Below are 24,480 nucleotides of genomic sequence, written 5' to 3'. Positions count from 1 at the left end.
TTTTTTTTCTTAAATAATGCTTTATTTAATGTCAAGTTATTATCCATATTTCATACTGAAATTTCTAAAAAATAAAAAAGGAGGAGTAGGGGTTGGCAGGGTTCAAGTACAAGACCCTCCTGTTCGATATCCTACCTAATCAGCAAGTTACAGCAAACATGCTGGCTCTGTACAGCAGCTAAGCAAACTCCAGGCTCCTGAAGTGGGTGGGTGGGTGGGGTGCAAAGTGCGATACATTTTAATTTTATTTAGATTTTTTTTTTCTTCTATACAGAAGTAATGACATTTGTTCAAGTATTGCAAACTTATTTATACAGAGCATGAAGGGAGAAAATAAACTAGAATAGCCCTACATAGGTACAAGTGAAATCTGATTCAGGCACAACACTGTACAGGCTTAGTACAGTAACAAGTCGAGAGCTTGCATCTACTTCCAGGGTTCAGACTGGGCATTTTTGAGCTGGACCTGCAAAGAATTAAAAATAAATAAATAGGTTAGAATACAGTAGCAGTAAATGCATGACCCCCCCACCCCCACTATCTCCAATCTTGCCAACATATCCCATCATTATTTTCTTCAAAACAGCCGGAACCTTTAGCATCACAACTCAACTACAGTTACACACGACTGTAACTTACAGTGCGTCCAGAAAGTATTCACAGCACATCACTTTTTCCACCTTTACTTATGTTACAGCCTTATTCCAAAATGGATTAAATTCATTTTTTTCCTCAGAATTCTACACACAACACCCCATAATGACAACATGAAAAAAGTTTACTTGAGATTTTTGCAAATTTATTAAAAATAAAAAAACTGAGAAATCCCATGTACATAAGTATTCACAGCCTTTGCTCAATACTTTGTCGATGCACCTTTGGCAGCAATTACAGCCTCAAGTCTTTTTGAATATGATGCCACAAGCTTGGCACACCTATCCTTGGCCAGTTTGGCCCATTCCTCTTTGCAGCACCTCTCAAGCTCCATCAGGTTGGATGGGAAGCGTCGGTGCACAGCCATTTTAAGATCTCTCCAGAGATGTTCAATCGGATTCAAGTCTGGGCTCTGGCTGGGCCACTCAAGGACATTCACAGAGTTGTCCTGAAGCCACTCCTTTGATATTTTGGCTGTGTGCTTAGGGTCGTTGTCCTGCTGAAAGATGAACCGTCACCCCAGTCTGAGGTCAAGAGTGCTCTGGAGCAGGTTTTCATCCAGGATGTCTCTGTACATTGCTGCAGTCATCTTTCCCTTTATCCTGACTAGTCTCCCAGTACCTGTCGCTGAAAAACATCCCCACAGCATGATGCTGCCACCACCATGCTTCACTGTAGGGATGGAATTGGCCTGGTGATGAGCGGTGCCTGGTTTCCTCCAAACGTGACGCCTGGCATTCACACCAAAGAGTTCAATCTTTGTCTCATCAGACCAGAGAATTTTCTTTCTCATGGTCTGAGAGTCCTTCAGGTGCCTTTTGGCAAACTCCAGACGGGCTGCCATGTGCCTTTTACTAAGGAGTGGCTTCCGTCTGGCCACTCTACCATTCAGGCCTGATTGGTGGATTGCTGCAGAGATGGTTGTCCTTCTGCAAGGTTCTCCTCTCTCCACAGAGGACCTCTGGAGCTCTGACAGAGTGACCATGGGGTTCTTGGTCACCTCCCTGACTAAGGCCCTTCTCCCCAATCGCTCAGTTTAGATGGCCGGCCAGCTCTAGGAAGAGTCCTGGTGGTTTCAAACTTCTTCCACTTACGGATGATGGAGGCTACTGTGCTCATTGGGACCTTCAAAGCAGCAGAATTTTTTCTGTAACCTTCCCCAGATTTGTGCCTCGAGACAATCCTGTCTCGGAGGTCTACAGACAATTCCTTCGACTTTATGCTTGGTTTGTGCTCTGACATGAACTGTCAACTGTAGGACCTTATATAGACAGGTGTGTGCCTTTCCAAATCATGTCCAGTCAACTGAATTTACCACAGGTGGACTCCAATGAAGCTGCAGAAACATCTCAAGGATGATCATGGGAAACAGGATCCACCTGAGCTCAATTTTGAGCTTCATGGCAAAGGCTGTGAATACGTATGTACATGTGCTTTCTCAATTTTTTTATTTTTAATAAATTTGCAAAAATCTCAAGTAAACTTTTTTCACGTTGTCATTATGGGGTGTTGTGTGTAGAATTCTGAGGAAAAAAATGAATTTAATCCATTTTGGAATAAGGCTGTAACATAACAAAATGTGGAAAAAGTGATGTGCTGTGAATACTTTCTGGATGCTCTGTATATGATGAACCACTGACACAATTCAGTCTCCTAATTTTTGTTTCTTCTAGGAACACACCATTTGATAATCTGCTTAATCTACCTCATGGTCACATTGGGATGTTAAAATTCATGAAATTACTAAGAATCAGAAGCATGTAAACATTTATATGGAAAACTGGAATTTACTGTCAAATTACAGCAACTCAGAATGGAAGATTTAACGTTAAGAGGTTGGATGAAGTGGAGAAAGTGAATCAGGAAGTGCAATGGATTAGCAAGGAGGAAGGAGAGCTATGAAGAGGATGAAAAATGGAAAGACCGTTGGTCCAGATGACATACCTATGGAAGCATGGAAGTGATTAGGAGAGATGGCAGTGGAGTTTTTAACGAGATTGTTTAATGGAATCTTTGAGAATGAGAGGATGCCTGAGGAGTGGAAAAGAAGTGTACTGGTGCCGATATTTAAGAATAAGGGGGATGTGCAGGACTGCAGTAACTACAGGGGGATAAAATTGATGAGTCACAGCATGAAGTTATGGGAAAGAGTAGCGGAAGCTCAGGGAGATGATGATTAGTGAGCAGCAGTGTGGTTTCATGCCAAGAAAGAGCACCACAGATGTGATGTTTGCTCTGAGGGTGTTGATGGAGAAGTTTAGAGAAGGCCAGAAGGAGTTGCATTGCGTCTTTGTGGACCTGGAGAAAGCATATGACAGGGTGACCAGAGAGGAGCTGTGGTATTGTATGAGGGAGTCAGGAGTGGCAGAGAAGTACGTAAGAGTTGTACAGGATATGTACGAGGGAAGTGTGACAGTGGTGAGGTCTGCGGTAGGAGTGACGCTGGAGGTGGGATTACATCAGGGATCGGCTCTGAGCCCTTTCTTATTTGTAATGGCGATGGACAGGTTGACAGACGAGATTAGACAGGAGTCCTTGTGGACTATGATGTTTGCTGATGACACTGATCTGTAGCGATAGTAGGGAGCAGGTTGAGGAGACCCTGGAGAGGTGGAGATCTGCTCTAGAGAGGAGAGGAATGAAGGTCAGTAGGAACAACAACAGAATACATGTGTGTGAATGAGAAGGAGGTCAGTGGAATGGTGAGGATGAGGAGAGTAGAGTTGGCGAAGGTGGATGAGTTTAAATACTTGGGATCAACAGTACAGAGTAACGGAGATTGTGGAAGAGAAGTAAAAAAGAGTGCAGGCAGGGTGGAATGGGTGGAGAAGAGTGTCAGGAGTGATTTGTGACAGACGGGTATCAGCAAGAGTGAAGGGGAAGGTCTACAGGACGATAGTGAGACCAGCTATGTTATATGGGTTGGAGACGGTGGCACAGGTGACAGAGCTGAAGGTGGCAGAGTTAAAGATGTTAAGATTTGCATTGGGTGTGACGAGGATGGACAGAATTAGAAATGAGGACATTAGAGGGTCAGCTCAGGTGGGCGGTTGGGAGATAAAGTCAGAGAGGCGAGATTGCGTTGGTTTGGACATGTGCAGAGGAGAGATGCTGGGTATATTGGGAGAAGGATGCTAAGGATAGAGCTGCCAGGGAAGAGGAAAAGAGGAAGGCGGCTGAAGAGAAGGTTTATGAATGTGGTGAGAGAGGACATGAGGGTGATGGGGGTAATAGAGCAAGATGACGAGGACAGAAAGATATGGAACAAGATGATCCGCTGTGGTAACCCCTAACGGAAGCAGTTGAAAGAAGAAGTAGCAGTAATAATAACACATTTTATATAAAGTGCCTTTCAGGGTACCCAAGGACACTGTACAAAAATATACATAACATCAAACGGTCCAATACACAAACATAATGAATGAGATCAACAAAAAACAATATTAAAAAGGTAAGTTTTAAGTTTCAATTTAAAAACAAAGTGAGGTACAAGTACGGAGTTCCAAAGGCAGGACATTCCAAAACTGTGGCCCTGATACCCTAAAAGCCCCATCACCCATAGTGTGCAGTCTGCAGAGTGGAATGGTTAAGAACAAGGAGTCAGAAAAACAAAGTGAACATGATGGAGTATAGGGACATAATAAAGACGACAAGTAAGGTGAGGCCAGACCACGAAGAGCCTTAAAAACTAAAAGGAGAACTTCATACTGAATGCAGAAAGGGTCAGGTCAGCAATGTCATTTTAGAAGTGTGTGTGTAATATGCTCCCAAGGATTTAAATCTGTAACCACCCTTGCCACTGAATTTTCTTTTACGTATTGTTACTTGATACCAAACAACACTGCGTTGCAATAGTCAAGTCGTGAGGTGACAAAAGCATGGACAGGCGTCTCAGTTGCAGCATCAGAGTGCAATGGACGCAGCCTTGAAATTTACTTAAGGTGGTAAAAGGCAACCTTGGTAATACAGGGAATCGGGAAATTCTCAACTGATGTTCAATGTACGAATAAACATGTTACAAAATGCATTTAATGATTAAATGTATTGCACAGGAAATGCAATTAATGATGGTAATCAATATTCATTTTATGTTTTGAAGAGAACATCATGGATGTGTTTGTCCATTTCCCCGTACGCATTCTGACAGCCTGTTGTGGAAATTCTGCATTGCTTGATGTAACATGTCCTCTTCAATCCTCCTGTTTAGTTCAGCAATGGTTGCAGGATGTGTGCCATACACTTGGCTTTTAAGATGTCCCCACGGGGGTGGGTGATCACAAACCGCGAGTTGTGGGGATCTCGGTGGCCATGGAATGTCACCGTTGCATGAAATGATGCGCCTTCCAAACAATCATCAAATATCTGCCGTCGATTGTTGGGCAGTATTTGAAGTGGCTCCACCTGGGGACTTCTTTAAGGCTGAACCCACTTCTTCGAAATTACACTCCCATGTTGTAAATCACAAGAGCAGGTGGGTCCAAACTGGTAATGACGGCGAAATTCCCCTTGCGCAGCAGTCCCACTGTCACCGTTCTTATAAAAGTCTTTCACAGTGAACGCTCGTTGCCCACCACTCCACTGCTCCATTATAACTAATGGCAGGGGGGTTCTAAACGAGGTCGCATTGGTCACCAACACCTAGTTCCAAAATTTCCTGTTTCTCTGCGCCACCCTGTATGGCTAATATGTGGATTAAAGGCAAGTGTGGGATCAAGAACAACTCCAAGATTTTTAACTTGTGCAGACAGAGATGTAATAAAGCCCAGGATTTTTACTGAGACGTTATTGATTTTCCTTGGAAGTGCCTGGGGTGCAATAATTAACAGTTTTATCACTGTTCAGTCTGAGAAAGTTCTCAGATAACCAGTGTTTAATGGCAGCCAAACAGGCAACCAGTGCAGGAGGTCATGTTTGCATACGCCCTGTGTGTAAATAAATCTGAGCATCATCAGCGTAACAAGGAAACTGTGGACCATGCCATTTAATAATGGCACCAAAAGGAAGCACATAAATGATAAAGAGCAGAGAGGAACATCCTGAAACAAAGATGGGTCAGACGTAAACCTACCAACGGCAACGAGCTGCTGTCAGTCCATAAGGTACGATTTAAACTACGTAAGAGCATTTCTAACAATGTTTAACTCATTTTCAAGTCTAAACAGGAGAATGTCATGATGTCCCATATCAAAAGCAACAGTGAAAACTAAAAAGTTCACTAGTGTTAAAAGCCCACAATCTGTTGTAATTAGGAGATAATTATTCCCCATGACAAGTGCTGTCTCCATACTGTGATTGGCCCTAAAAGCAGACGGAAAATCCTCAAAACAGGTTATTAGAGGCAAGATGGTCTTTCAAATGGCCTGCAATAGCATGTTCTAAGATTTTACTCAGAACGGGAAGATTTGAAATCGGTCAATAATTTTGAAAATCCTTAGGGTTTTTTTTTTGAGCACAGGTATAACAGCAGCCATGTTTAGGCTGGAAGGGACCAGGCCAGTACAGTATAAAGAAGATGTACTGCTAATACTGGTGAGAAAAGTAAGAAGAAAAGGCAAAGCAGCCTTAACCAAACAAGAAGACATGGGGCCAAGAATACAGGCGGCGGTCATAACAAGCTTATGGACTGCTGGATCGTCCAACAATGGGAAACTAGACAAACTGTCCAGTTAAGATACAAGATTGGCACAGTTTTGACTGAACAAATGGACCTTTTTTGAAATTCAGAATAAATCACATTAATCTTATTATTACAAAATCAGGAGTGGTCTCCCCTCGACTTTCTCGTATACTCGGATATGTGGACGGAGTAAACCACAAGACAATGATTATATTTTTATATCATGTACATTAAAGAACCATCAACAACAAATCAAATCAAATTAATAATATATTGAACAATTATGGGCGGCACGGTGGCGCAGTGGACAGCGCTGCTTTCTCACAGTTGGGAGACCTGGGTTCGCTTCCCGGGTCCTCCCTGCGTGGAGTTTGCATGTTCTCCCCGTGTCTGCGTGGGTTTCCTCCGGGCGCTCCGGTTTCCTCCCACAGTCCAAAGACATGCAGGTTAGGTGGATTGGCGATTCTAAATTGGCCCTAGTGTGTGCTTGGTGTGTGGGTGTGTTTGTGTGTGTCCTGCGGTGGGTTGGCACCCTGCCCGGGATTGGTTCCTGCCTTGTGCCCTGTGTTGGCTGGGATTGGCTCCAGCAGACCCCCATGACCCTGTGTTCGGATTCAGCGGGTTGGATAATGGATGGATGGATGGATGAACAATTATTATAAAAGTAAAGTTGAATAAATAAAGCAGCTGAATGAATAAAAAGTAAAGTTCCACTTTCGGTTAGTTGAAGTAGCCCAAAAGTTGATGGAAATCTACGTTTTGTACCAAATACTTGTATGCAAAATTTGGTTGACCTAAGTGAAAGTGAACTCAAGTTATTGTGTTCACACACACACACACACACACACACAGAGCGACACTCAGACAAATTCCAAAAATAGTATTTTCAGACTCAGGGAGGTCTATAAACAAAAAAAGTCTAAATAACGCTCACTGTGACCTGGAGTATTGGCGGGTGTGACTTGCATAGTTTTTATTATTCTGGTTTTCAATCTCAAATTGGTTACATGTTTAAACATTTTTACTCACAACCCTAGTGCACTTTTTTCCTTTAGTGTTACTAGGGGGCTCTGCCCTCTGCTCGCTTCCCTGCCCACCCCTGGGTTTGGTTTACCAGATATACAATAAAAATTGTTACATACGCATTATTTTCACTTTTACTTTAAAACTTTTGTAAAAACAATACTTGTCCTTTATCTCTTTCTCGCAGGACGTATAACGCTGCTCGCGTTGTAAAGGGGGGGGGGGGGGGGCGGCACGTCTGAACGCACGCTAAGGAGATGCAGTTGGATCATGTTGTCTTGCTGCTGCTGCTGTCGAGCTGCCCGTTCTGTTTGTCGTGCTGCACATCGATCATTTAAAAGTCTGTACAGCAGCTGTCCTTCTTAGTGTCTCTGCCGCTCTCGTTGCGAAGGGGGGGGCGCTGAACGCACGCTTTTTTATAATAGAGAGATAAGAGTAAAGAAAACCTGAAGCTTATGCCACATGAGCAGTCTAAATGACCCTGTGAGAGTGTGGGTGTGTGTAAAAGTGGGCCCTGTGATGTACTGGCTTCATATCCAGCGCTAAAAGGCTAAGATCTGGCTTTCCCAATTCAGAATTATACTAAGCCGGTTTGAGAAAGTTATTAATACATATGGAATGGGGCGTACCCAAAAACAATTTGATGGTTAATATTTTTAAAAATAACATTAGACATTCTATTGTAGACCTCCACTTCCTCACAAAAATGAACTTCAAATATGCTAGAAGGCTGTATGAGTAAAGGGGCTGTATTTTAGGATTGTTTGGGGAAAAAAAGGAAGGTGAGCAACCATTTTATTTTAGTGACCCTCACAACAGCGTTAAGGGCATTCAAATGAGCTGTGAAGTAAGGCTGATTAACACCACTGATGGACAGAATGGTGGCACAGTGGTTAGCATTGCTGCCTCACAGATCCCATGTCTGGAGTTTGAATTACACACCTGGTTGTTGTCCTGCTGTAATTAACTCTTTTAGGGCGGATGTCGACTTTTGTCGACAGGAGGGGTTGAAGGCTAATGTCGACAAAAGTTGACATCCAGGGATAGGGGGCGACAATCAGCTGTTAATGGCGACAAATCTCACTGTCACGTCACAGGCATTCCCTCTGTGCTTGGAGGAATGCTAGACTCGTTGACTCGGCAAATAAACCTTGCGTGTGCGTGAGTTGTGAAATGTAAACAAAGGCAAGATGGCACCGACATGTGAAAAGGCAGCGAAGCAAGTGCAGAAAAGAAAACACTCGGCAGACGATGTTTTGCGCATTATCGCAGAGTCGGACTCTTGATTTTTCAGAATCAGATTTTATTGGCAGTGATCAGGAGATCGAGCAAGAGAGTGAGAAGCAGGCATCAGCTGATCAGACACCAGCCGATGCCGCGCCAGCGGATCTGCTGCCAGTTGAGTGCCTTCTCGCAGCCGATGCATCTACGGTAAGGTTCGCATGGGATAAATACACAGACATTGATCCGTTGAGAGCCGATCTGGCTACCGGAGTTTACAAGACGGCATGGCTTGCTGTTGGACACGACAGATCACCAGCTGCTGTACTTCAGGCTGCTCTCTCCTGATGCTGCTTTTCAGCTACTGTCAGACGAGACAAACAGGTAGGCAGAGATTTTTTTTGAATCGCGGGCTGCGTTTGCATTGCATTCTCGTTTTTCAAAGTGGAAACCCACAACGAAAGACGAGATGAAGCGCGCTGTGGCATTACAAATAGAGATGGGACAGAACTGGTGATATAACTTCAGGGAGCATTGGTCCAAACGTGTTTTGTCCCCTGGTGGCTTAGGTACGTGCTGCTGCAAAGTTTTATTCACTTCTGTAATAAACAGAAGCAAATCCCATGGGGTGAGCCAGGCTATAATGCCATACATAAAGTTCATAAAGTTTCAGAAGATGAAAAGAGGTGACAATACGGTTTTCATGCAGGCAGAAAACTTGGTGGCAGTGGCATGGCACGATGGCAAATGGGTGACTTGTCTCTCTACAGTACACACTAACAATATATGTGAGAAAGTGCAGCAACAGACAATTGAAAAATAGGCACCAAAGCAACACAAATTGTAAGGAGTGCAATGTGGCAATGACTAAAATTGGCTGCTTTGAGCGAGATCAGACTTTGCTGTGTAAAATGTATGCGATATGTATGTGAAATCATAGAGTATGCAGGCTCATGCAACATGCAAGACAGTAACATTTGTCAAAAGTAAATATTTTTTGTTAATTTGATATGTTAAACAATTGCTTTGTGTTCTTTTTTAAAAAATGTTAGTTTTTGGAAAAATATTCAGCCCTGGGAGAAAAGAAACAAAAAAAAAAAATTAGCCCTAAAAGAGTTAAGAGAAAAATTATCTATTTTTTTTTTTTTTACGGTAGATGGTGCTGTTGTAATAATCTGGCATAATTCATGTTTGGTAATATTAACTCTTTTAGGGCTAATTTTTTTTTTGTTTCTTTTCTCCCAGGGCTGAATATTTTTCCAAAAACTAACATTTTTTAAAAAAGAACACAAAGCAATTGTTTAACATATCAAATCAACAAAAAATATTTCCTTTTGACAAATGTTACTGTCTTGCATGTTGCATGAGCCTGCATACTCTATGATTTCACATACATATCACATACATTTTACACAGCAAAGTCTGATTTCGCTCAAAGCAGCCAATTTCAGTCATTGCCACATTGCACTCCTTACAATTTGTGTTGCTTTGGTGCCTATTTTTCAATTGTCTGTTGCTGCACTTTCTCACATATATTGTTAGTGTGTACTGTAGAGAGACAAGTCACCCATTTGCCATCGTGCCATGCCACTGCCACCAAGTTTTCTGCCAGCATGAAAACCGTATTGTCACCTCTTTTCATCTTCTGAAACTTTATGAACTTTATGTATGGCATTATAGCCTGGCTCACCCCATGGGATTTGCTTCTGTTTATTACAGAAGTGAATAAAACTTTGCAGCAGCACGTACCTAAGCCACCAGGGGACAAAACATGTTTGGACCAATGCTCCCTGAAGTTATATCACCAATTCTGTCTCATCTCTATTTGTAATGCCACAGCGCGCTTCATCTCGTCTTTCGTTGTGGGTTTCCACTTTGAAAAACGAGAATGCGATGCAAACGCAGCCCGCGATTCAAAAAAAATCTCTGCCTACCTGTTTCTCGTCTGACAGTAGCTGAAAAGCAGCATCAGGAGAGAGCAGCCTGAAGTACAGCAGCTGGTGATCTGTCGTGTCCAACAGCAAGCCATGCCGCCTTGTAAACTCCGGTAGCCAGATCAGCTCTCAACGGATCAATGTCTGTGTATTTATCCCATGCGAACCTTGCCGTAGATGCATCGGCTGCGCGAAGGCACGCAACTGGCAGCAGATCCGCTGGCGCGGCATCGGCTGGTGTCTGATCAGCTGATGCCTGCTTCTAACTCTCTTGCTCGATCTCCTGATCACTGCCAATAAAGTCCGATTCTAAAAAATCAAGAGTCCGACTCCGCGATAATGCGCAAATGCGCATAATGCGAGTTTTCTTTTCTGCACTTGCTTCGCTGCCTTTTCACATGTCGGTGCCATCTTGCCTGTTTACATTTCGCAACTCACGCACACGCAAGGTTTATTTGCCGAGTCAACGAGTCTAGCATTCCTCCAAGCACAGAGGGAATGCCTGTGATGTGACAGTGAGATTTGTCGCCATTAACAGCTGATTGTCGCCCTCAACCCCTCCTGTCGACAAAAGTCGACATCCGCCCTAAAAGAGTTAAGAACTGAAGTAAGTGAACTCTACCTGTATGTACAGTATATGTATGAAATAAGCAAATTGGCCTAATGCCAAAACTTCCCACCCTTCATGATAATAAAGAAAAGGTAAAGCAAATGTAGAAGCCTATATTTGCTAATGAAGAACTGTTTTATATATTTGAATGGATGTTTATATGGTCCCAAAAACAGCTGAAGCATTTCCAGTACGCCATTTTTTGAAATGATTACACTCCTAAAGAATTAAGGCAAAGAATATGGGGAAAAATACAAGAAATTTGACAATATGGTACTCCAGCTCTGAATCACTTGCCTGTATTGATATTTTCACAAACAATCATACAGTCTCCGTCCTCTTCATCTTCCTCTGTGTCAGCCTGAAATCCATCTGTCTCCATTGCATCAGACTACAGATATAAAACGTATTGGCATTATAAAAATTGTGCTCTCAGGCACACTACAACTTCTAAATGGACTATTGTGACAGATTTCAGCTAGGGTTTAAATGTAAAGCCACCAACCTGCTCAGGATCTGAAGATTTCTTCATGAACTTTGTTATGGACATGCTGCCAACAGGTTTTCTCTTTGTTGATGCTGCAGAAAGGGGTGTGTTGGGCATATTTCCTGTCCCTGTCTGAAAAACAGTTCCATCTTCTCGGTTGGAAAAGGGAACCTGTGTTACATAGTTCCACTGGCAAGGGACAGGCAGAGACTCCTGTGAGAAACGCTTCAGCACTTCATCATGCACATACCAGCAGGAGCGCCTCAGAGTCGAACGCTTCTCATACACTGCATTCTCAGAGATCAGCCTCTTCAGGCGGTACTTTGAAGGAACACTCTCCTCACCAACTGCCAAAGGGGACTCCGGGCTTTGGGGACTGTTTGAGCCTTCTGGAGGAGTGCTAGAAGGCAGAGAATTCCGGCGGCAACATTCTTGGAACTCCTGAATAATTGCTTTGCTTCCATTAACATTTCCATGAAGTAGAGGTAGAAGCTGAGACAGAACTAAAACAGAAGAGAGAACGCATTAGTCTTTGTTTGAATGGGATATCAGAATCCGTTGCCTAGGATTGTCATTGACCAAAAGCAAGTAAAACTGGGTCCCAAGACAACCAAAAAAATGGTTGAGAACCACTGATCCAATATGATCTAATTCAACATCATAACCTAGTCACTTCTTACTGCACGATAAATCCAGTTTGGGAGGAATTCAAAATACTATGCTAATCAACATGGCTCAACAGTATAAAGACTTTTACTGCAAAACCCATTACAATGATGGTGACCTATAAAGAGTCTCGGACATTATGGTGTAATAGGAAGACTAGCCCTATCCTAAGTGCATAAATCCCAGTTTATTAAGGGCACCATTCACTGTAAGAACAGCTTTATACTTCACGTGACGCGACACATGCTCCAGCGGACGTTCCTGCTACGCAAGCGTTTTACTGTTTATACTTGCGCACGCACTTTACGGAAATCTGGAAGAATCCACCAGGTGTCAGTGCGAGATATCATCACAGTGAGAACTGGTTTGGCTTTGCTGTGTTGTGTTGTGAATTGCCTGGAACACCCATTAAATTCCGAGAACACCTTACTGCAATATCTCTGAAAAGGATGTTTAATGATTAAATCCATCAATCCAGGGATTTGTCCATTTCAGCAAGCATTGGGCACGAGGCTGAAACAATCCCTTGGCGGGCATAAGCTCATCGCAAGGTGATTACAAGCAGAAACATACACATGGCGTCATTTTAGTGTCACCAGCTCTGCCTATCATTGGAAGGAAACCGGAGCACACGGTGGAAATCCAGCAGGAAAACATGGAAACTCCAGGCAGGGAATACCAGCAACGTGACTCCCTGCGAGACAGCAGTGCTACCGCTCTGCCACCATGTGTGTAATTATTAACAGTATTCATTACTTAAATGAAATTTTCGATTTATCTGTAAAATGTAACACACATACTTTTAATGCATTTCATCATGAAAATGATATCAGGTATAAATCTTAGGATTCTAAATGTGCAGAGAGTTGGAATATCATACAGTTAATGTGTTCTGTGTGGTGATCTATTGGTGTTTGCCGCTGCTGACAGGTCCGGAGGAAGCACTAGAAAAAAGACGGCACAAAAGGCGGTACATGAGACTTAAAATGTATCGTGTCATTACGATCGGGAATATGCGACACTTGAATATAAAAGCACCACGAATGTATTTGTATGTCGGCATTTTGCTTCACCACATTGAACCATTCAAACATCGAAGCGCGCACATCGACCTCGTAGGATCCGCAAAGCGGCTTTCTGTCACACGTAGATAGTAACCGGAGACTCTTGACTTTTAGCACACTGCGCCCCCCGACTTTTTGCTGGTACTGCAACACGCACATGTGTCGTGTTAATTATTGAGGACCTGCTCAGAGGATGCGTCAAATGAATGTTGGGAACGCGTGGCAGCCATGATGCGGGCGCGTACGCGCTCCGGGCATGAAGTATAAACAAGCCCTTAGGACTCTTAGATGGTCCCTGATTGCTGCAATGACTACAGGTTTTCACAATCACTAATCTTATCTAAAAATGGTGACTTCTACTGAGTTTTATAGCGCTCTTTATCTAGTTTCTGCACTCATTCCTCTCAGGTGGCCTACAATCCTAAGAGTATAAGACATGTGGCAAAGGACAGTCTGTATATCCATAAGGAGTTCAGAACATGCAGTGCTCGCTCCAGAGTGTTGGACAGAACACTGGAGCATTTCATACAGCAGTTCACAAGGAATTTATGGATGATTTGTTGGGATGGTATATGAATACATATACATGTGTGGTCTACAATAAATAAGGGATACAGGAAAAATAAAATCAGTAGTACCTTACTGAAAGGTCTACTAGATGTTTGTAAATGAGTCAAGTTACTAACTTGATGGCAGTATGGTGAAGTCAAAGGAACAAACAATAGCAAGTATGAGCATGGCAGGCAGGGTAGTGTAGTGGTTAAGTTTTTGGATTTCAAACCCTGAGGTTGTAGGGTTTAAATCCTGCTGCCGACGCTGGGCGACCCTGAGCAAGACACCTCACCTGCCTGTGCCCCAACTGGAAAAACAAAAGAAATGTAACCAAGTACATTTCAAATGTTGTTTGCTACTTTGCATAAAGACATCAGCCAAATAAGTAAATAAAGTACTATATTGTAACAACAAACACTACTGATATAGACGTTACTGAACTGTTTATCAAAGAAGATGTCATGAGAAAATCCAAATCAAATGAGGAAAAAAAAAAAAATCAAAAGATTCTCAAGGTAACAAATTCAGGCAGGGAGAAATTTAAGAAGCATTTTATAACTGGGGATGAAACCTATCATTATGACCCAGAGTCCAAACAACAGTCTCAACATTGGAAAAATGGTGATTTGCTTGTACCACAGAGATTTAAGGTCAAAGTTAGTGCTGACAAGGTTATGCTCACAAAATCTATGAGGCTAAGGTTGTAGTCCACATAGATTAACCACCGCAGAAGACTCGCACAGCTGGTCAACATTACAATGATCTCCTTTAGCAAATTCAGTCAGTAAGGGAAAGCAGTAAAGAAACCTGTCAGTTGCCCCCTCCCTACCCCTTCATTATAATGTGCCTGACCACAGAGTTTGAAAGGGTCCTCTGCACTGCAAAAACTTGGATTTTCAGCATTGCTATGCCCATCATATTCTCCAAAGCTGGCCTTGTGTGAATACACCTGTTGCCCAATTTAAAGAATTACATAATAACATGATAAATAATACATTTGCAGATATCATAATTGATACCTAAACACCGTGGGTCACACGGTGTTAATTTAGGAATTATTTGAGTGACACAGAAAGCACCTATGAACTCTATAACAAATATGTTAGTGTTCACATGGATTATGTTGAAAATTAAACCTTGTCTGCTTTAACTTGGACTTCCCTTAACACACTGGGCTCAAAACTTATTATCAATTATTCTACGTATATAATATCTGAAACTTCGAGAATCGGTCCCAACATTTAACACTCACTGTGGTCCTCCTTCCTATCTTTGAGCTTGCTCTCAGATGAGGGGGAATCTTCTGCAGTCAGTGGTTCCACAGTACACAGTTCATATTGCCTCAGCATTCTCAGCTTTGTCTCTTCCGTGCTCTCACTGTCCCACATACACCCAATCACCACAGGCTGCAGCACTTTAAACTTTTTTCCTTTGGACATCAGCTCGTCCCATTCCTTTGCCTTTAGCTTCTGACGTACCTTTTGGTTCTCAGGATCCATGCATTCCTGTTTCAACAAAATAGCACAGTCAAATGTACTACAGAGTACACAACAAAAAGTGCATCCGCATCTTTAATTCCATTAGTGAACTGAAAACAATGCATGGATGACAAAAGCAGATGAACATCTACACTGATTTGAGAATATCCAGTGTACAAACATCCACTTATTAATATAGGGCTGTCCCTACTTATGTACAATTTTCAATTTGTACATAGCTCAAACCTGAAGAAATAAAATGATCACATCAAGACAACAGTTGTAACTGCTGTGGGATATGGCCGGCCTGTCACCCTGGCCAACACCCACAGGCCGCCAGATGGAGCTGTCCCTGCTGCATGGAAGTACCCCGAATACCAGCAGGGAATCATGGACGATGGAGTTTTCCTTTACAGCCCTGCTGGATATCACAGGGGCCAACAGATGACGCTGCAGGGAGGCCCAGAGAGTTGTTTGTGCCCTATAACCCGGAAGTTCGTCGTAGGCATGTTCCGGGTTGAAGAAAAGGACTTTTTATCTGACCCGGAAGTGATAAGAAATCACATGGACTGTAGAATGGGAAACACGTCCGGGTCAGGGAATATAAAAGGACTATGGGAAATCCCAGACGTTGAGCTGAGCTGGGTGGAAGGGTGGCAACGCGTCTGGGAGTGTGGAGGATTATTGTTTATTATTATTATTATTGAGTATTGTGGAGAGGAGGGTGCTTTGTGCACAATTATTATTATAATTATTATTAATAAACCATTATTTGGACTTTTACCTGGTGTCTGACGTCTAGTCTGAGGGTTCAAGGGGTCACGGAGACCTCAATCTATCACACTGCCAATCACAGATGGCAGATGCTAAGCATGATAACATTTATTTCTAGAGCACGTTTTCATACAAATGATGTAACTCAAAGTGCTTTACAAGATGACGAAAAAATATATATAAAAACAAAATTAGGCAATACTAATTAAAGAAAAAAGTATGATCCGATGGCCAGGACGACAGGAAAAAAAAAAAAAAACAAAACTCCAGAGGTCTGGAGGGAAAAAAAGAGCAAAATCTGCAGGGGTTCCAAGGCCATGAGACTACCCAGCCCCCACTGGGCAATGATGAGGAAAACAACAGTGAATCCTGTTTATCTCTTAAGGCAGCCTGATCATTTTTTAGCTAAATAATTTACTTAACGTCAAAGGTGATGCAAGGTTAAGTGACTGCAATCAAAAGCAACAACTTGTTCTCAGTTTTTCAATTCTCTCTTTACCTACACAGTCTTTCAAGAGCTAATAACTAACCATCTTTCCTCTTATCGCACAGCAGTCTCTTTACTCAAGTCTATCGTGCGACTTTATTAAAATCTTTTTTTTTTTTGGTTTTTTTATGACTAGTACTTTTTTTTATTGTAATTACAGTGATCCCTCGCTATATCGTGCTTCGCCTTTCGTGGCTTCACTCTATCGCAGATTTTATATGTAAACATATTTAAATATATATCGCGGATTTTTTGCTGGTTCGCGGATTTCTGAGGACAATGGGTCTTTTAATTTCTGGTACATGCTTCCTCAGTTGGTTTTCCCAGTTGATTTCATACAAGGGACGCTATTGGCAGATGGCTGAGAAGCTACCCAACTTACTTTTCTTTCTCTCTCTTGCGCTGACTTTCTGTGATCCTGACGTAGGGGGTGTGAGCAGGGGGGCTGTTTGCACACCTAGACGATACGGACGCTCGTCTAAAAATGCTGAAAGATTATCTTCACGTTGCTACCTTCTGTGTGCAGCTGCTTCTTGAAACGACATGCTGCACGGTGCTTCGCATACTTAAAAGCTCAAAGGGCACGTATTGATTTTTGACTTTGTTTTTCTCTGTCTGTCTCTCTCTCCCTGCTCCTGACGGAGGGGGTGTGAGCTGCCGCCTTCAACAGCTTTGTACCGGCGGTGCTTCACATACTTAAAAGCCAAACAGCCCTATTGATTTTGTGTGTTTCTGACATGCTCTGTTTCTGACATGCTCTGCTCCTGACGCGCACTCCTTTGAAGAGAAGATATGTTTGCATTCTTTTAATTGTGAGACGGAACTGTCATCTCTGTCTTGTCATGGAGCACAGTTTAAACTTTTGAAAAAGAGACAAATGTTTGTTTGCAGTGTTTGAATAACGTTCCTGTCTCTTTACAACCTCCTGTGTTTCTGCGCAAATCTGTGACCCAAGCATGACAATATGAAAATAACCATATAAACATATGGTTTCTACTTCGCAGATTTTCTTATTTCGCGGGTGGCTCTGGAACGCAACCCCCGCGATGGAGGAGGGATTACTGTATTTAACACTACAATACATAACAACTCTAACCTATACCGCAACCTAATACATATAAAACAGACCACTGACATTCTAGTCATCCATTTCTAAGCCAATTACGTGATTCTCATTTGTAGGGAGCTGGTACAAATCAGGATGATAATTTATCACAGAGCATACATACACTCAGTCAACATTTTTCTAGCTAATCTAGCACACACATATTTGGGATCCGAGAGTAAAACTTAAGTAGTTCATGAAAAAACAACTGTAAAAAAAGGTGGTTGAATCTAAAAGTATGCTTTTTTCAATGCAGGAAACATTTTAACCGCAAATTAAAAGCAGTAGGTATTATAACAGGACACCACTGTAGACAAGAAAAGCATTAAAAGAAATAATTAAATAAAAAAAGATAAAAAAATATATACAGTGGTCAAAGCAAGAACAATTCCTCAGCCTGAAACAGTTGTACCAGGGTTCTAAACGTAGGTTGTTACAAAAACCACAATAACCAAAACAAAGCTTAATTTGTGCATAATAAATAAGCTCTGTTGGGCTAAATAGCCTGCTCTTGTAAGGAATAAAAAGAATCATTCACTATGCACTTCTTCTATAAACATAATCTCAAACGGACTTAAAAAAAAAAAAAAAAAAAAAACCCACTGCAGCAGCACTCAACAAGGATCCAAATTCTAACCCAGAAATCCAAGACGACAATAGGCCAAAGAATTCCTCCCTTAAAGGAGACATAAGGTATTTGACAGGGTGATACCTCTTCAGATGCTCCTTCTCCTTCTGATAGGTAGCCATGGGGAACAAAGAAGCCATCGTCGTCGTCATCATCATCTCCGCCATCATCATCATCATCCTTACATAAAGAAAGACATTCAAAACACAAAATCAAATTACATTTATCTTAAATATCAAAATTTCTATAATGAACTTATCAAAAAGAAATTTTAAGGAATAGAACTACAGTACAGTTTATTGTAAGCTGTACTCTATTTCACGGAACACAGTACACAAGTTCAGTTACTCAGTGACAAAAAAGTTACTTATAGAATGTGTATTCTCATGGTGCAGTGGGTAGCGCTGCTGCCTCGCAGTTAGGAGACCTGGGTTTGCTTCCCGGGTTCTCCTTGCGTGGAGTTTGCATGTTCTCCCCGTGTCTGCGTGAGTTTCCTCTGGTTTCCTCCCACAGGTAAGGTGCATTGGCGATTCTAAATTGTCTAGTGTGTGCTTGGTGTGTGTGCTGGCACCCTGCCCGGGATTTGTTCCTGCCTTGCACCCTGTGCTGGCTGGGATTGGCTCCAGCAGACCCCCCGTGACCTTGTGTTAGGATATAGCGGGTTGGACAATGACTGACTGACTTTTCTCACGTATTGTTGCACCTTATGAAGTAACTTGTCTACTTCATGGGTCTACAACTCCATTCCTGGAGCACTGCTGTGGCTGCAGATTTTCATTCCAACACCATTCTTAATTAGTGACCCTTTTTTGCTGCTAATTAACTTGATTTTCCCTTCATTTAAATTGTCTTTTATTTAAAACTCAGTCCTTCAATTGCTTTTTGTTTTGTTAAAGGGCAGCCAAATAAAAATGAGATGTGCAAAGAGTCAACAGATGACCCTGCGGTGGGCAGGCGCCCGGGGTTTATTTCCTGCCTTGCGCCCTGTGTTGCCTGGGATTGGCTCCAGCAGACCCCCCCCCCGTGACCCTGTAGTTAGAATATAATGGGTTGGATAATGGATGGACTTATACATTTACTAAGACTTTCTTTTCACTCACCAGATGTGAACTTAATCTCATATCTAAAAGTGACTCTGGAACAATGCCGGAGGCATTAATTTCTATTTTCAATGTGAGATCTAATGGTCTTGCTTCAGCTCAGTATTATTTGTTACAATTTAAAGTACAATAAAAATGTTTTTGTTGCTACTGCCAGAAGCAGGGAAAAAAAATATGCAACAACAGTACATGAAACTACACAGCAGACAAAAACTGCTATACAAACCAAAGCAAATAGCACCAGGATCACACTAAAGGAACATATCAAATACAAGACAGTCAAGAGTTAGCAGGTCTACTGGTACAGCATCGCCTGCTATTGCTGGATAATCGGTGGGAGGCAAACAGGTTGCTGTTTTTGTTCTACATGGAGTTTGAGACAGTGAAAAACATTTTTTTTCATGAATGACTTGACAGAAAATTATTGTTTATTATGTGACCTTGGCCACTGTGCAGTTTCCTTATAAGATTATGATGTAATCAGACAGTATGCTCCTCACTGTACCTTTAAAGATGTTACTGAAGATCTGGCTTGATGGACTGATTTTCCATAATCTTAACTAAAATTAAGGTTCTTCTGAGCCACAACTGTTAGTGGTGTTGAACTAGGAGATCCACAGTAATGCTGCACTGTAAGAACTTAAAGCTAGCAACTATTTATTTAGAAAAGTCTAATAATGTGAACAGGCTCATAACTACCTTCAAATCTCTCATAGTCCACAATCAGTTCTATTACTTAATTGACAATGAGGGGGGCAGCACGGTGGCGCAGTGGTAGCGCTGCTGCCTCGCAGTTAGGAGACCTGGGTTCACTTCCCGGGTCCTCCCTGCGTGGAGTTTGCATGTTCTCCACGTGTCTGCGTGGGTTTCCTCCGGGCGCTCCGGTTTCCTCCCACAGTCCAAAGACATGCAGGTTAGGTGGATTGGCGATTCTAAATTGGCCCTAGTGTGTGCTTGGTGTGTGGTTGTGTTTGTGTGTGTCCTGCGGTGGGTTGGCACCCTGCCCGGGATTGGTTCCTGCCTTGTGCCCTGTGTTGGCTGGGATTGGCTCCAGCAGACCCCCGTGACCCTGTGTTCGGATTCAGCGGGTTGGAAAATGGATGGATGGACAATGAGGGGACAGATTGATTTTTGTAGCCCTATGTGATCACTGATGATAATTAGACAAACTACTATTGTTTCATCAGCAAATACGTCATTCTTAGGAACACAATAGTGTGTAAACATTGAGAAAAAAAAAAAAAAGTGATCTGGCATTCAGAGTAAGTGTGTTAGACGTGCATTCTCCAAGCCTTATAGTCTGAGAATTACCAGTCAGGAAGACCTGGAATGGTAATGGTGCCGTGTCACACCCATAAATGTAAAATGAGCAGACAAGGCAAATGGTGATCCATAAACCTGTTAAGTGTGAACATGTTGGTGTTTCCAATTTTGGCCACTACCTGTTGCTGAGTATGTGTTCTACTCAATGAGATTACAGTCTTAGAAAGAAGCATCTCTCCAGGTAAAGCCCAGTACAAAGCAGGGGCTGTGCATATTCATTTATAACACAATGCAGTAAATACACGATAGTACAGAAAAGTGGAAATAATTTCTTACACCCTCAGAGTGCGACAGAGATTCTCCTGGTTCCTCCTCTTCCCATTCTTCATCACTATCTACTTCATATTCCAAGTGATCCTGAAACAAAGCATTCACACTTAAAGTTCTGCAGACCTACCGGCAACATCTTTGTTCAAAGTTACTCACAGTCATTAAAAGTTCATCAAAATGTTGAAAGACTAACAATGGCACTAGGTTGAATTATAAAAGGTACGATGTTCCACTCAAAATGCCAACAGAGTTGCAATACCTAAAACAAACTCTTTCTGCATACTTTAAAGCATGTTCAATGCAAGTCTAGCCCTTGAGCCATCATGATAATGGATAGCAAGAGAGAAGCATTTTCTGTAATACCACACCCTTCATATTCAACCGACCTTGCATGTTTTGTGATGTCAAAATCTAAGTTAAAGGGAAAAGTAATTTAAAAGATATACCAACCATTCTTTAGAATGAGGAACAGAAAGAACTTTATTTTATTTTTTTAATCCCCACCCTCTTTCAAAAGGCAAAGACTTTTGGCCCAGGTAGTACCACTAAAATTATGTCCCATACCACGTACTATAAAATCAGGTCCTGCATATGTCCTGTAGAAAAGCTTGGCTCTAAATGTAAAAGTGCTGTGTAAAAGCCCTTCCAAAAACTCAATCCTGAGGTGAGTGACGGACATAAAGTCTACTGTTTAGTAAACCTTTTACACATCCATCACAGCAAGAAAACAGCAGCTCACTTATCAACAAAATAAAGTAACTGCCAGAACTGATTTTTTTCTTACTGTAATGGATATATATATATATAAAAAAAAAAAACTTTTTCAAGAGCCATTCTAAAGCAGAAAATGTCTAGGGATGCACCGATACCACTTTTTTGTAAAACGAGTACGAGTACTTGCATTTCAGTACTCGCCGATACCGAGTACTTGCCTATACCGAGTACTTAATAAAAACATGATTTAAATTTACAGGTAACAGCTTTAGTCATATAATTTAACAAAAAAAACAAGAAACTCTCGCCTATCCACTGGGAGGTTAGGCTAATTAGCAACACGGGGCTAACACTGCTTGTCCAAATATCCGTGGTGAAACTAAACGCAGAGGAGGCTTGCAGTAGGCTGTGGATATGTTTTTTCACGGAGTCGTGTAGTTTAGGCAGCTCCGTGTCAGTCATGTAGCGGCGGCTTGGGACATCATATCTGGGCTCCAGAACATGGAGGAGACGCAGGAATTCCACATTTTCTACCTCCGAGAGTGGCTGGTCAGTCAATGCAATGTACTCGATAATTGCCTGTGTTATTTTCACAGCACGTGGATTGTCTCTGGACATTTTCTCTCGTCTTGCAAGAGTTTGCTGCAGCGTGGGTTGTGTTGGTTTAGAAGCGTGGGTAAACTCTTTGTACTCGTTGTCGTGTTGGGATTTTAGGTGCTTGATTAAATTACTTGTGTTAAATGCGCTACCTTTTGAGCCTCCTCTGGACAATTTCGCTGAGCACAATTTGCAGTCCGCCTTTGTTTTGTCGTCTTCATTCACTTTGAAATAGTTCCACACGGCTGACATGTCTCGCCTCGCCTTCTCCCCGCTCTGAGCTGCAGCCGGGGCCTGGGGGCGGGCACTCGGCGCCTGTGATTAACCCCTTACACGCCGCTCAAACATTGACATTTCTCAGACCGTGGTATCGGTCCCCGGTATCGGGGGACTTTTAACGAGTATGAGTACTTTAGAAAATGTGGTACAGAGGCCGATACCAGATACCCGTTTCGGTATCGGTGCATCCCTAAAAATGTCCTTATGAACTGCCTCACACCAACACACAAATGCACTCTAAAATGAGTAAAGCATTGACAGCATGTTTCAATACCTGCATTATCAGATACTGTCTAAAACAGTGATCATAAAAGCAATGATTAAGATTTATACTACAACTAAAATAATGTTTTTAAAAGGTTCTACACATCCTGACACCTGCTCCTGCCTTAGGATCTTTTCTCGACAGTTGTAAATTCACAATACTGTCTTCAAAAGTAGCATTAACATTGGGGGAAGTGAATGTCATGTGTGGAGGAGTTCTTTAAATGAGACAGCATCTAAAAATGTCTGTTGCACAACTCATCTCATCTTCTGGAACAGCTTTTCCTGGGAGAGTCACAGTGGCAGCAGACTAACCAGACCAGCCCAGATTTCCCTGTCTCCAGCTACAGATTCCAGCTCTTTCTGGGATATTCGCTGATGTTCCCAAGACAGCCAAGAGATAACACCCCTCAGGGCATGCCCAGACCACCTGAACTGTCTCCTCTTGATCTGAAGGAGTAATAACTCCACTCTGAGGCTCTGCTGAATTGCTGAGCTTCTCACCCTGTCAGAGTGTCAGCCCAGATGCCCTGCAAGGAAGCCTCATTTCTGACATTGTACTTGCGATCTCATTCTTTTGGTCATTGCCTAAAGCTCATAACCGTAGGCAAGGACAGGGCCTTCCCACCCTCCATGCAACATTGAACAGATGTGTTAAACTCCCTATCCCAACAATGTCCAGCGCTTTCAAAATCTTTGGTCGGATCTCATCCAACCCCAGCAGCCTCACCACCACAGACTTCATAGACCATCATAATGACTTTGGCAACAATGATGGGATCCTCCCACTGGATGTAGCCAATACTAACTCCTGATAGAAGGGCATGTCCACCAAGTTGAAGAGTTCTCAAAGCTATTCTTCCACCATTTTACAATTTTCCCAGAAGAAGTCAGTACCTTTACATTCATGCTTAACATAGTCTGGGCAAGATCATGACTTCTCCGTTCTGAGACGTTGCATAATTTGCCAAAACACCATAAAGGCCATACAGTATAATATTCTTTCTCCATGGCCTCACCAAACTCCTCCCATGTTTGATCTTTGGCTTCTAGAACCACTTTTGCAGCAGGCAGCTTAGCATGTCAGTACCTCTGAACCGAGTCTGGAGATCCCACAGAGAGCATTTCCCTGAAGGTCACCTTTAGTATTGACAGATTCCCTCAACTCTGGTGTCCACCATGAGGTCCCAGGGTTGCCACCATGAAATGCTCTTTGCAGTCACTTCCACAGCTGAGGTCTAGAACAGGGTACATTTGGACTCAATGTTGGAAGAGATTCCACTGAAAGGTAGGAGTTGAACTCATCACAAACAGAGGCCTCAGCCAGGTACAGTGGTGTGAAAAACTATTTGCCCCCCTTCCTGATTTCTTATTCTTTTGCATGTTTGTCACACAAAATGTTTCTGACCATCAAACACATTTAACCATTAGTCAAATATAACACAAGTAAACACAAAATGCAGTTTGTAAATGGTGGTTTTTATTATTTAGGGAGAAAAAAAAAATCCAAACCTACATGGCCCTGTGTGAAAAAGTAATTGCCCCCTGAACCTAATAACTGGTTGGGCCACCCTTAGCAGCAATAACTGCAATCAAGCGTTTGCGATAACTTGCAATGAGTCTTTTACAGCGC

At 42.3% G+C, this 24,480-nt stretch overlaps 1 protein-coding gene across 2 annotated transcripts in view; it reads right to left on the bottom strand.

The window, feature by feature from the left end:
- The window catches only part of chaf1a (chromatin assembly factor 1, subunit A (p150)), a 58,381-nt gene continuing 33,901 nt past the window's right edge, over positions 1-24,480 (bottom strand). For both annotated transcript variants that reach the window (XM_051935257.1, XM_028816498.2), the window contains exons 10-15: positions 21,000-21,080; positions 18,385-18,480; positions 15,081-15,333; positions 11,565-12,049; positions 11,357-11,450; positions 1-466 (exon numbers count right to left, since the gene is read on the bottom strand). In XM_051935257.1, coding sequence (XP_051791217.1) covers positions 441-466; positions 11,357-11,450; positions 11,565-12,049; positions 15,081-15,333; positions 18,385-18,480; positions 21,000-21,080 — 1,035 coding nt within the window. In that variant the 3' untranslated portion in view covers positions 1-440. The remainder of the gene's footprint in view (positions 467-11,356; positions 11,451-11,564; positions 12,050-15,080; positions 15,334-18,384; positions 18,481-20,999; positions 21,081-24,480) is intronic.

Source organism: Erpetoichthys calabaricus, chromosome 12 (assembly GCF_900747795.2).
Source record: "Erpetoichthys calabaricus chromosome 12, fErpCal1.3, whole genome shotgun sequence".
Taxonomy (NCBI): domain Eukaryota; kingdom Metazoa; phylum Chordata; class Cladistia; order Polypteriformes; family Polypteridae; genus Erpetoichthys; species Erpetoichthys calabaricus.
This window is presented reverse-complemented; position numbering and strand designations above follow the sequence as displayed.